This window comes from Astatotilapia calliptera, chromosome 7 (genome assembly GCF_900246225.1).
Source record: "Astatotilapia calliptera chromosome 7, fAstCal1.2, whole genome shotgun sequence".
Taxonomy (NCBI): Eukaryota; Metazoa; Chordata; class Actinopteri; order Cichliformes; family Cichlidae; genus Astatotilapia; species Astatotilapia calliptera.
Genome location: NC_039308.1, coordinates 19,316,344 through 19,329,632, shown reverse-complemented (window position 1 = coordinate 19,329,632; position 13,289 = coordinate 19,316,344). Strand labels below are relative to the sequence as shown.

Genomic DNA, 13,289 nt, shown 5'->3' with positions numbered 1-13,289 from the left:
TGAAGTTATATGTTACACGTTTTTCATCCATTAAACCGAACTCTCTTTCCAATGAGGCACCAAGTAAATATTAATGTCTCCTCACAAAGGATCAAATAATCGCGTCATAAGTTAGAAGTGTGAGTTTTTAAACGGATAATGGATTTTAAAGGCACTTACAGCAGCATTCACAAAGTGGGCCAACCCTAACTTCCTGCAAATACCCACACCTATTATTTACGAATCATAGGCTATTTGATTCTATAATTTTTACTTAAACAAAAGCGAAAAACATTTTTTAAAATAAAGTAAAAATTGGGGAGGGGGGGGGGGGGGGGCGATTTAGGCCTCCAATGCAAACAGTTGATGACGGACCAGCTGTGCAGCTGCAGTTAACATGGTGCTCACAGTGAAAAGCCCACCAGTGTTCTCTTGCATAATTGCACTGCCACTAATTGGTAGTTTGGCCACAGATGTATTGAGCCGACTGGAGATTTTTAAAGAGCCTGCTGCACCTACACGCTGTGGGCAACCTACGTGCAGAAAGCGCTACGTAATCTTTGTGTGTGTGTGTGTGTGTGTGTGTGTGTGTGTGTGTGTGTGTGTGTGTGTGTGTGTGTGTGTGTGTGCGTGTGTGTGTGTGTGAGTGAGTGAGTGAGCGTGTTACAGACAGGCAGTGGAGCGTCTCTGGTCTCTCGTAAGCATCGCGGGGTTTAATCGCTCCTTCTCCTTCGTCTGCAGGAGGCGCCCGTCGAACCCGTCTGTCTGTCTGTCGTCGTCCCTTCGTCGGTCTGTTTTAGCCGTTGTCTTTAGACAAGTTGAAGTTTGGAGACAATAACCCGTCCTTTTATTTTACACCCCTCTTCTCCTGCTCTTTGGGTGAAGCTTCACTGTCATCCCGGAAGATTCAGCACCTTCTCTCTCTCCTCAGAGGAAGTTGAAGCAAACAGGTGCGTGAACCCACAGCTCGTGTATCCATCGCCCTTATCTTAAAATGTGTTAAAATCGTCCGTTTGATACTGCTAACATCTACACAGTTATTTAGTTATTTATGCATTTTTATCACACACTCCAACACAATAGATCCGTTCTCTATTCCGGTTATTTCAATTTATAGTAAAATCCATTCATCCATTCATGGATGCTTAACAAAGGCTGTGACCAGCAGTTCCTACAGGTGGGATTTCCAGCAGCCTCAGAGCACAGCTGCCTGTATGGGCTGAACCCCACATTTGCACAAATATTTCAGCCGGCGATATTGGCTTGGCAAACCTGTCGGAGGGAAAAGAAGAAGGGCGGTGGCATCGTGTGTGTGTTTCTTTCTTTTTAATATCGGGCGTTTCATTTCATCCCAGTGTGCTTTCTCACTGTTCCTGTTTTCAGCACCCTCACAGCTGTGTGTGCGTAAAATAAATAAATAAATACATCGGGAGCCAATCGAGCAGCCATGGACGCGTTAATGAAGGGTTTCTCTAAAGCCAAGGACGGGGTCGTGGCAGCGGCCGAGAAAACCAAGCAGGGAGTGACCGGAGCGGCTGAGATGACGAAAGACGGGGTTATGTATGTCGGTGAGTTCTGGATTTTAATTTCATTGGTGACAGTGTTGCCAGAAAAAAATCGACGGGACCTTTCCAATGCTACTAATTCACTAATATTAGTATAATTACTTCTATTATAGGCTGATTACTGAATTCAACAGGGGACTTGTGGGTTATATTTCTAATTGACCTCCACCTGTATGTTGTTACAGGTACTAAAACAAAGGACGGAGTCACAACAGGTAACAGCATACATTATTTCACTGCCTCTCTGCATGACTTTACCCGTTTTCTGAATTCAGTCTGACTTTTGGTTTGGCTCAAGCTGTTAGAAAATGTAATCTATCCAAATCCACAGGTGGTCAGTAAGAGAGCTGTACTGTAACTCTGTAGGTTGGGGTTATATTTCACTGTTTAACTCAACACAAACCGCCTAATCCCCCACAGGCTATGCCTTGCCATTTCTCATACATGAAATACAGAGAAGCAGAAGGAGGCCGTCTGCTGTAGGCATTCAGGGAAATGGCTGTGCTTTTGTAGGCAGGTGGGATTATGAGAGGAAAACACAACAGCGTGATGTCTCATTTATTGTGAAGGTGGACAAGGGATCTTTGCTTCCAGTGGGACTAAGCGATGCACATTAGATGATCTGATAATCTGCTTTCAGGTGGTCCGCACAGACCAATCTAATGTCCTATGAGTACCCACGACTTGACTAATTATCCCATGTAGCACTGCTGCATCCCTGTAAGCCACATTTTGGCTCACTGCCAATCAAGACAAAGCAAACATCACCTCAGAGTTGACTACACGGCAATCTGAACAGTTCTTAACTGTTTTGCAAAGTCACAAATTAGCATTACAAATTCCTCATGTTTAAATTGTGGGCCAACATTGGGTTTTTCCAGTGTTGCTGTAGGGAATACTTAAGCAAGACATCAAACAGACAGCAGAAGGTTTGGTGCTTGGCGGCCCACATGTCAATTGTTAATGACATTTTCAATCTTAATTTCACAAAGAGATCTCACTAAAAACACTCTGCAAGATGCATACAGGAACGCTGTTGAAGACTGGATACGTCACAGAGAAAGCTTTTGAATGAGAAAGCCTGCAGCCAGCTCCCAAAGTTGGCCTGTCAACCAAATGATATGTCAGGTGATGATCCTGTTTTAAATAACACCGCAGGCAAAGCAAGTACGTTTATTTACACCAAAGAAAATTATCATTGGCAACAGTTGACTGGGACATACTGTTGCCACTAAACAAATGTAATTGCTGTAGTTTTGGAAGTAAAAAGTGTTCCCATTCTTTCCATCAAGAATTTGTTTTTGTTTGTTTTGTTTTTTTTTACTAGTGTGACAGTGTGTTCTGGGATTATCTTGCAGAAATAAGCAAGACAATTTCAAAAAAGATATCGTCCAGATGTGCAAGTTAGATGTGCTATCAAACAAGGTCACACCCAGAGAAGGCAGTGGCCTTTCTGGATCTTGTTCATATATACACACACACGCACACACACACACATATGTGTGTGTGTGTGCGTGCATATTGTTGTGGCTCTATAGAGATACATCCTCTATTCTCCTCCTTTCCCTACAGTTGCAGGTAAAACAGTGTCTGGAGTTTCTCAAGTGGGTGGAGCAGTGGTTACTGGAGTTACTGCCGTGGCCCAGAAAACCGTGGAGGGCGCGGGCACCATCGCCGCTGCCACCGGACTGGTCAAGAAGGACCCAGCCAAACAGGTAAGAAAGAAGACTGTGTTTTTCTATATCAGTATAAGAACTGATATTACGATATGTAAGACACGTATATAGAGTCTGCAGTGTGGGTTACAAATTTGCCTAAAGAGCTAAAGATCACTGGTTTGATCTTTGGGGTTGGATCTGGTGCATAGCTCAGGTATATATATGTATATAAAACGGTGTGGTTTACAAAGTTTTAGATATTGCAGTCTCTGAAGAGGATGCAATCTTCTCAATACAGTCGGTATATATAACTCCAGCATTGAATACCCAAAGCTAATAGGTAGCACAAACACAGACCGTGATTACACAGTTACACCAATTTTAAACCATCATCTGACAGATGGAACTATACAAATTAAGGATACAACCTCCTTGTTTCATGCTATGACGAAGACCACAAACATTAGCATGTATGATAGCGTGGCTAAATAAATTGATGTACCTCGCCCTATGGAAGCTGGGATAGGCTCCACCCACGACCCTGAATTGAATAAGTGGAAGAGAATGGATGGACGGATGAATGACATTAAATTTTGTGTTGTACTACTTATTACTTTTAGGTCTTCAGGGTTTGAGTTTTAGACATTACAATTACAAGATGATAAGTGATAAGACAAATTCCAAGGGACTCTGGAGTTTTCCAGACTTTTCTTTTCCTCACCAAGAAATTTTTGATAATTTTGCAATTTCCAGTCATAACACATCCATGTGTCTTAGAATTTTAATTTTAGCATGCATGACCGAACATTATGGATGCTTACGCTTCCCCACGGCCAAATCAATATACCCTATATGCACGCAGTTAAAACACACCGCAGGAAATGTCATTTGGAGCCCAGCACATCCCTCCATTTCATGCTGTGGCCGCAAGCCATAACCCATTACTGTGCCAAATGGCCTCCTGACCTTGAGTCATTTGTCATCAATTCTCATATTTCTTCTCTGAAATGGAAGGTGTTACATATTGTTAGTTTTCCTGTGTTTTTCATCAGTCAGTCTGGCCTTCGTTTGTCACAGTAGGAGGAAAAGGCGAAGGCGGTTTACCGTAGCAAACCATTTACTGCTGAGACACAAGTCAAATATAAAGTATGACTCTTCTTCTGCCCTTTCAGTGGGTTCTGTGATTGTGTATTTTGCCACCGTCTTTTTATACATCTCTCTCTTTGCCTTAAGACTGAGATTTTGAGAGCAACTTTTGTATGGGTAGGGCCTAAACCACCAGTTAAGACAAATTTTTTCTGAAATTACAAGTAGCCTTTTGATTTCACTAAAAGCGCTTTGGAACAAAATCTTATGGTTGTGTTAATGTCGCAATCTTACACCTGCATAGAAAAAGTTAACTATTAACCCATGATACATTACTGTAGCATGTAGTTTGTTGTATTTTTTTATCTGATGTCACAGGAAAGAGGAAGGCTTGACTGAGAACATAAATCATGCCCTTATTTTACTTCATATTTTACTTTAAATTGACCCATACTTTGAAAATAAACACCATGGCAAATTAAAAATGACTTGAAAATAAGGTTTGAGACAATTATCTGATTAGGATAGTGTTAGCTGAGGTCAATGCATTTTCCCATAGGCTTCTAGACAGTCAGACTTCTTTATGCAACCAGACAAGTCGCCCCCTGCTGGCCGTGAAAAAGGTTTAAGTCACTTCCGAATTGATTTCACTTTTAAGCGTCAGCATTAGTGTGTCTAGGTTCTTCATATACATTGATGGGACAAAGATAATACAGCAGCACACCGAAAATAAAGTAAACATGGTCAGAAAAGTGAAGCTAATGGCTCTTTTTAATTACTTTCACAAGTTATTCCTAAAAAAAAAAGTAAATACTTAACATTTGTCAACGCTGTTAGATCTTAATGTGTTTTTGCGAGAATCCCTGAACAGAAACAGCAAAATTAAACGTGTCAGTCACCTTTAATTGCAACTTTAGATCTTCGCTTTTGCACTTCTGCTTCACATCAGCTCACATTAACGTTGCAACTCTTTAGCACTCGAAAAGACAAACTTCAGCATAAGCAGCAGAAAAGGAAAGAAAAAAAGCTGTCACCACTTTTGTTGTCAACACACAGCAGTTACACTCTCCTGAACTTACACTGTTATATATCTGGATTAATAAGGTGTTAAATTGTGCTTTTCTGACGGCAGCGTTAAATTTGCCTGCAATAATTATCCTCCTCTCTCATAACGCTGCTGCGAGCAGCAGGAAATAACAAGCCGGCCAAATATTTCCCAGGGCAACGCAGAGACTTTGTCGAACGTTTGTTGTGATGCTCTCTCTTCCCTTAATTAGTTATGAAACACGGGAGAATCCATAACAGCAATTTAACAACAGCATGCACACACATGCACACATTTCTTTAAATCAGCCTTAATTGGCCGTGATTAGCAAATAAGTACCCAGTGGAAAGATAAGATACCAAAGAAATCATTGAGCGATTTCTCCTGCCGGTGGCGACAACTAAAAGGGTAGAAAGGGTTTTTCTGCAGCTTTTTTTAATGCTTTCATCTTTTGTTGCTGGCAAAAAAAAAAAAAAACCTAGAGCATCTGATTTTTTTTATGAAAAGACAGAATTGGCCGGCAACACCTTTCATCTTTCACAGAAGTTGTTTATTGAAGCAGCGAGATAAATATTCAGTCTAAAGGAAGAATCGTACATATACATTTCTGCACACTGTAACTACACACACACACACACATTCAACCAACCATGCTTCCAATGTGTCTGTACAATAACTTTTCTTTTTCAGTGTCAGGTGAACTCACCTGTCAGGCATAACATTCCACATGTAGACTTCTGTACTTCTGTTATACCTTCTTGAAATTGACTTTAGATTTATAGTGCACATGTACATTTTTGCCACCCTTATTTTTACTTTATTGTGAGATTAATAAAGTATCTATCTATCTATCTATCTATCTATCTATCTATCTATCTATCTACCTACCTACCTACACACACACACACACACACACACACACACACACACACACACACACACACACACACACACACACACACACACACTTTTCCCAGTGAGAAACTAGAAAGAAGAGAGCATCAGATTGTCCTCATTTAAGCGTCATTTCCAGCCGGCTCAGCCATTAAACTTCATTAATATTGATTTTATTTAAAAATTGATGCCAGGTTGAGCGATTCCCTCCTTTAGCTGATACATACACACAGACACACACAGATCCACAAACAGAGGATGGTGGGATGCTGAGTTTTGATTAATCTCCTCATCTGGTTGTTCCGCCAATTCATCATCTGCTGGTGAGTCATATCATGACAAGAGAAAAGTGATGAGGATAGTGGGAGAAGAAAATGAGGCGAGGGTGGGCAGCGTAGTAGAAAACGTGGCGTAGGGCAGAGGGGAAAATGGTCTCAATAAACACATCTTATTGATGAAATCTTTTCAGCCGCGTGTGATAAAAGCTGCCGTTTCACGTAAAGCAGTTTTTGCTTGAAAATGGCTCTGAAACAACACAACGTGGTCCCTAGAGAGCTATCACTTTAGTAGATTCGCACAATATTGCTTCACTGAGATATATGAAGCAAATTTCTGTGTAAAACTTTTGCCCAAAGTTGAGTCTGATCGCAGCAAACACACAAGGTAGAATTCACTGTTACAGTGAATGTCTCCGGCTCCATAAGGGGAACAGATGGAGGCTTGATGGGTGGTGTTAAATGCAACAGCAGGAGGACAGGGTGCAGTAACTGGAGCACCTCACATCAGCCTTTCATCTCAGTGCACTGTGACCACTCCCCATTAAGGAAGGTCAGTTCAATGGCACAGCGCAATCAAGGAAAAATAGGAGGCATCACCCACCCCTCGCCCAGTCTTCATTAGCGTTTCACGCCTCGTCCTTGTCCCGCTTTTAGCAATCACAGTGACCGCCGCTCGTAATGAAAGTTGTGAAATGAGCATGAATGAATGCATCCGCGAACAAAGCTGCAGCACAGTGAACTGTGCACGCTGTTTACGTTCAGTCTTTTTGTTTTATACTTTTCAAAGTTTTTAGCTCAGTCACACACAGATGAATTAGAAGGCCGCCACTTCAGATCAACTCATTGGTCGTCTGAAGATTTTAAATGAGAATAACCACAATTACAGAAGCTTCGTTTTCATGGTTAAATTGAGTCTGTGTCACAGGCACAGCAGCTTTAAAAACTCAATGTTAATTGCTGGAAGAAGATAAATGTTTTGCTGACCCACCACTTCATCCTGACCTCCTCCATAGTGGATTTTGTGACTCATTAACAAAATCAACAGGAACCTGTTGATTTTGTGAGACGCAGAACACGTAGGGGCTGATGCTGTCAGTCCACCCCAAATATTTTTTTTATTTGAAATATTCAGATAGATGACTGTAGAAAACTGTACAGAAATGTCCTCACACGTCCTTTTAAATTACTTTTGCCAAACTTTCAGTCATGTAATATTCCTTCTGCAGACACAAAAGCAGGCTCAAGGGATCACTCAGAGGTACTGTAGTCCCACAGCATATGTGGGTGACAAATGCGGAGGATGCAGCCGGTGTAGTTACAATGAACGTAATGACTGTAATTTGTTTTGGACAAAGGTGTCAAAGAAATATAATTTGATGTAATTAAATTGTGTCAGATCTTAAAAATGGCTCCAAGCAAAAATAGTGCAATCGCGCCCATTATCATATCCTTATTCCAAGGTTTTCCTGTGTCTAACAATTTGAATAACTGGAAATGGGAATATCAGTACATTTAAAAGTGAAGGTCGGGTCTTTAGGCTTCGGTTTGGCTTGTTAACTCTGTTGCTTGTTCACACTACAAGCAACAGAGTTAAAAAAAATGGACAACCTCAGTAGCTACACCTTTTCTATGTCACATGTCATCCTGGGGCCTGTGTGTATGTGTGAACATTGTGATCGGGCAGGGCTGAAAAAACCTTGGCTTTGTTGTGCGTCACACAAGCATCAGGTGTCAGTTTGGAGCTTCCATTGAGCAGGACTCACCTTTGGCTTCTCACCTGTAGACTTATTCTGAACCACACACGGGACAAAAGTAACCCCATGACGTCATGCAGTGGTTATGGATGTGTAGTGTAGTCTGTGAGTCTACACAAAGAGCTTTTCTTTTCCCCAGCAATAATCCCATGCTGTGCATGTTTGCTCAAAGTGACCACCGTTCTGAGTGCCGGTCTCTAAAACCAGGGAAGAAATTTCATTTCTTTGAAATGACAGTTGGATGCAGTTAGTAGCACATCTACAGCTCAGGATATTTCACCTGCGTAACCATGTTTTTTATTCTTTCACTTTTCTTGCTGTTTTCTAGTTTAAAATACAGTCGCATTTTAAAGATCGAGCACAAATAAAAATACAATGTTTCTCTTTGGTCTTTCTCCAGAGTGACGATGCCTCAGCGGTACAGGATGTGGCAGAGTCACCAGTTGATACCGACCCTGCTGATGTCACAGAGGTAAGGCCCACCTGCCCCCACCGACCGTGTTAGCTGCAAATCACACTTGACTGGATAAAGTCTTGCAGGTGTAACCTCACCTAAGTTTTATTAGAGGTATTACGGTATAAAACTATTCATTCATTTTAACACATATTTAGCAAATGGATAGTTAGCTCAGGGACACGATAACTCGCTGTGTCTTTGGCATACCCAAGACAATAATCTTTAAATTACATCAACATTTCTGTTAAACAAATGAAAGGTTCATATATTATTTGGCATTTGCTGGCAACTTGCTTAAAGGTTACATCCTGCTTAAGGCAAAGACAGACTGTGAGCAGCTCCAGACAGCCACCAGAGTTCATAAATAAACCATTTAATGGGTGGTGTAACATTATCTCCGTTACTTTGCACAGTTTCTGTGATGTAATGTCATTAAGCTGCACAGACATGCATCTTTCAAGGTGACAACAATCGCGCCGCAGGAGGTCATCTGCATCCCAGATGATAAATCCAGACCTCTATTGTTTTTGGCCTGTTTCAGGAGGACTCTGACGAATAACCTGCTGGGGAGCGTCGCTGTCGAGGATAAATGATCGAAACATTCCATGTTGCTCTGCCAAGTCCCGTCGTGCCTCGTTTTGGTCCTTTATGGAGTCTGTGCTCAGCGTCGGTGTGCGTGCGTGTGTGCGTGTTTCCGTCCGTGCCGCCCCGTACAATATCCGTGTAAATGTTGTGAAGATCGAAAGATGTCGCGTGAACGTGTTGGTGTGCGTCGGTGTGTGCCTTTTAAACATCAGTCTCGAAGGAGACCTCAGGTGTGTGTCCTCTGTGACCAGCTGTCATTTACAGTGACTCCCTCCCACTGAGAAAGCCAGCTGATCACTGCGTGTCTATGCGTGTGCGTGTGTGTCTATATATTTGTCAACTGTGTGGCTATGTCAGTAACTCAAACATGGAAATATACTGCAGTCTACAAACACCTAAGTGTCTCTATATAAATGAACACTTTACAGTGATCTGTTTGAGATGGGAGCAGAATAATATTCTCTATTTTTGTCTGTATACTGTCACTGTTTTTTGCGGTGGACTATAAAGTGCTGAGCTATTTGTGCTTTTCATATTTTTTAAGTTGTCACTGATATAACAGATATACTATATCATGTTGGATGGACTTTTGAAAACCCAGAGCATGTAAGGAACTGATATTCATTTAATGGGAATTAAATGTTGAATAAAATGTGTAAAAGTGTGAGACCCATGATGTTTTTAGAATTGTGCTTCATTGCTCAAATTAAATACAAAAGGAAAGAAAAAGCTATTGTCTAAAATAAAAGAGTGTAAAAAGAAACAAAAAGGCAAATCGCCTTTAGTCAGTAGTTGAGGAATAATTAGGGCAAAGCTATTTAAAAGTGACAGATGCGTCTTTAAAATGAATGCAGGAGATAATGGGCAGCCACTGTAATTTGGCAAGCACCAGCGTAACATGTTCAAATCATATCTGTGTGCCAGCTAAGATCTGGGCTGCGGTGTTCTGCACCAACAGGATGCGGTGAAGTCAGCTCTGACTCGTGCCAACACACAGCGCAGTAGTCACGACAGGAAAAAATAAAATCCGTAGCAGGGAGTGTGATCTGATTTGAAAGATTCAAATCTATCTATATAGATCTATATCTATATGTGTGTAGACTAGCTTTAAGTAAGTTGGCTGACCTATAACAATAAAAACGTGTTGAGAGCATTTTTTAAATTGTGGTGAGCGATGTTATGTGAATAACAGTGTATGTTAAAACAATGATCACACTGATAGTTCACAAGCTGGATGTCAAAGCATCTTCACTTTCTCACTGAAAGTGGGACAAAAATCAGTCTGTCCCCCTGATGACAGCCACTTCATTAGGAACAGTTCATTAGGTGTTCAGCTGCTCATTAACACTAATATCTAATCAGCCAACTACGTGGTAGCAACTCAGTGCATTTATGCATGTAGACATGGCTGAGAGGACCTGCTGAAGTTCAAACTGAGCTTCAGAATAGGGACGAAAGGTGATTTGAGTGACTTTGAACACAGCGTGGTAATTGGTGGCAGATGGGCTCGTTTGAGTATTTCAGAAGCTCCTGATTTTCAAACAACTATCTCGAGGATTTTCAGAGAATGACCCAAAAAAGAGTTCTGTGGATGTTTACGTCAGAGGTCAGAGGAAAATAACCAGACTGCTTCGAGCTGATAGGAAAGCAACAAAAGCTCAAATAACCACTGGTTACTGTACAGCCAAGATATGCAGAAGATCATCTCTGAAGGCAAAACACATCTAACCTTGGAGCAGATGGGCTACAGCAGGAAGACCACACCAGTTGCAATTCTCTCAACTAAGAAAAGGAAACTGAAGCTGGAATTCACACAGGTTCACTACAACTGAACAACAGAAGATGTGAAAAACATTGTCTGGTCTGATGAGTCTTGATTTCAACTGCAGCATTCTGATGGTAGGGTCACAATTTGATGTAGACAACATGAAAGACTGGATCCATCCTGCCTTGTATAAATATAAAGAACTCAAAGCGGCTGGTGAGTCTCTCAGTTCTCATCAATTACTGGTTTCCGCTTTAAGAGATTTCGGTATCGTCTAAGGATTTTGGTAATCAAAGATAATCTAGGATTAGATGTTGGCATGCAGCTTAAACAGAACAACCATGTTGGGCTTGAAAATGTGCTGTAGCCAGCCCTCCAGCTGCAGGCTTTAGAGAGAGCGAGGGGAGGAAAAAAAAGAGACAGACGTGCACTCACAAAGGCATGTCCTTGCAATTAACACTTCCAGCATTTTGCTTCCTTGGAGAGACAGCACTCTTCATCAACACTGAGGCCAACATGTCTTTTAATCCTGCAGGATTTGGTGGGTATTTATTGTTCATGACACATCAGTCTACAGCTGCAGTAGCCCACTGTTTTATGATGCACTTGATGAAAAGCATACATCATATTCATGCTAAAGCTGGGGTAGGCTACATGTTCTGGGGGCTGGTCATTTGGACCAAATCAGGTGAGCACTATAAAACAGTAAAAAGAAAATAAGATGCACAGGATAACTAGTGTGCGTGGTTCAGATTTCATGTGGGCCATAACGATAAAAGTACATATTTGTACTTGCATGCCTATCTGGTGGGAGGAGCCTAAAAAAAGCAGAAATAGTTGACTATTTTTAAATGCTGTTTAGATTTTTATTAACCTTTTTTTCTTAAACACTAGACAAAGTAGCATTCATATTGCTGTTTCCTCAACACTTTTTTCATGCCGTAGTTGATAATCCTCCGTTTTTATCGTTCAGCCCAGCCGAGTTTTAGTTTTGTCACACCGTCCACATTTAACAGTAACCCAGTGGCAAGCGGTGTATTAGCTGTGCTCAAAAGCTAATACACCGATAAAAATCAGGAAGCTTACCTGCTTCACATCTCTGTTTAAGATCCTTTTCTCAGGCATGTCCAGGTGGCTTTTCCAGGGACGTTGCTATTCTAAGACCGCTCGCTGGAAGTCCGACTCCAACCATCATGGTCCTCAAACATTGCAGGAGCAAAGGTCAACTTCTAATTCCAAGTTTCTCATGGAGAATCATTGCTGGTAGTGAGAACTGAATCTACAGCTACTCCCAAGCAGATTTTAATTTAATTAAATCCAGGAGTCCACAGTTTCTAAGCAGAAATTAGCTAGATTGCAATTTTTGATCAAACCTCATATCTAAATAATAAAGTCTCAAGAAAGCCAGAGAATTCAGATGATTTCTCTGGCATGATGTTGCTGGTCTGCCTCCTAAAGCAGACTTCCTATCAGCACAACATGGAGACGGATCTAGGTAGCAGCTGTCTTTAATGTTTAAGAGGACAACAGATGATACATGAGCAAGTGTGACTCCCTAAAGGTGCACAGGAGTAAGCACAATAACCTTCCACTCTCAGATCAGCATGCAGTTGACTGGCAGTGATGAGAGCTTGCAAAAAGATCAACAGAGAAACAGCTAGAGAAAATGACCCAAATGGACAAGGTAAGCAAAAGCAGGGTGGGGGCAAGCATGGAGACCAGAACACTGCTGGACACCAGCATTAATACACTTCTGGAGATGGTTAGGATTTACTGGGTGAGCATGTTTTTAAGAAAAATGCGGAAATGTATCCAAACAAAATATTACGCTGGCTACGACAGCTCCAAAGCTAATGTGAGTCCTGAATGAACTTTTGTATCGGCTAAGGCGTGAGCAGATCTTGCTGTTGTGTTCGTGTCTGCATGTAACAGCAACATAACTCAAAGAGAAAATTCATCTCCACTAAACACCACACCGAAGCCTTTTTAACCAACATTTCCTGCCTTCCTACCAATCAAACCATACACGCAACGTCTGTGTACCAACCCACATCATCTGAATGCCTGCTTCCTGTTCAGGTTCTTGGTATTGTGTCAATTGCCCAGCTGCAGTCTGAATTCAAAGTGTTTGAACTGTCCTGTGATGCGTGCGACCTGATTTCTAAAATCCACTCACAGCGAGATAAACCACCGAGATCATCAAGAACCGCATCGGCAAACGAT

At 41.5% G+C, this 13,289-nt stretch overlaps 1 protein-coding gene across 1 annotated transcript; it reads left to right on the top strand.

Annotated features, from left to right (window-relative positions):
• Positions 1-623: 623 nt before the first annotated feature.
• Positions 624-9,974, top strand: LOC113025649 (alpha-synuclein-like). Its single transcript, XM_026173633.1, has 6 exons — positions 624-929; positions 1,363-1,547; positions 1,730-1,759; positions 3,117-3,259; positions 8,660-8,731; positions 9,258-9,974. Exons 2-6 carry the CDS (start codon positions 1,427-1,429, stop codon positions 9,273-9,275), a joined length of 384 nt encoding a protein of 127 aa, XP_026029418.1. The 5' UTR covers positions 624-929; positions 1,363-1,426; the 3' UTR covers positions 9,276-9,974.
• The last annotated feature ends 3,315 nt before the right edge of the window (positions 9,975-13,289 follow it).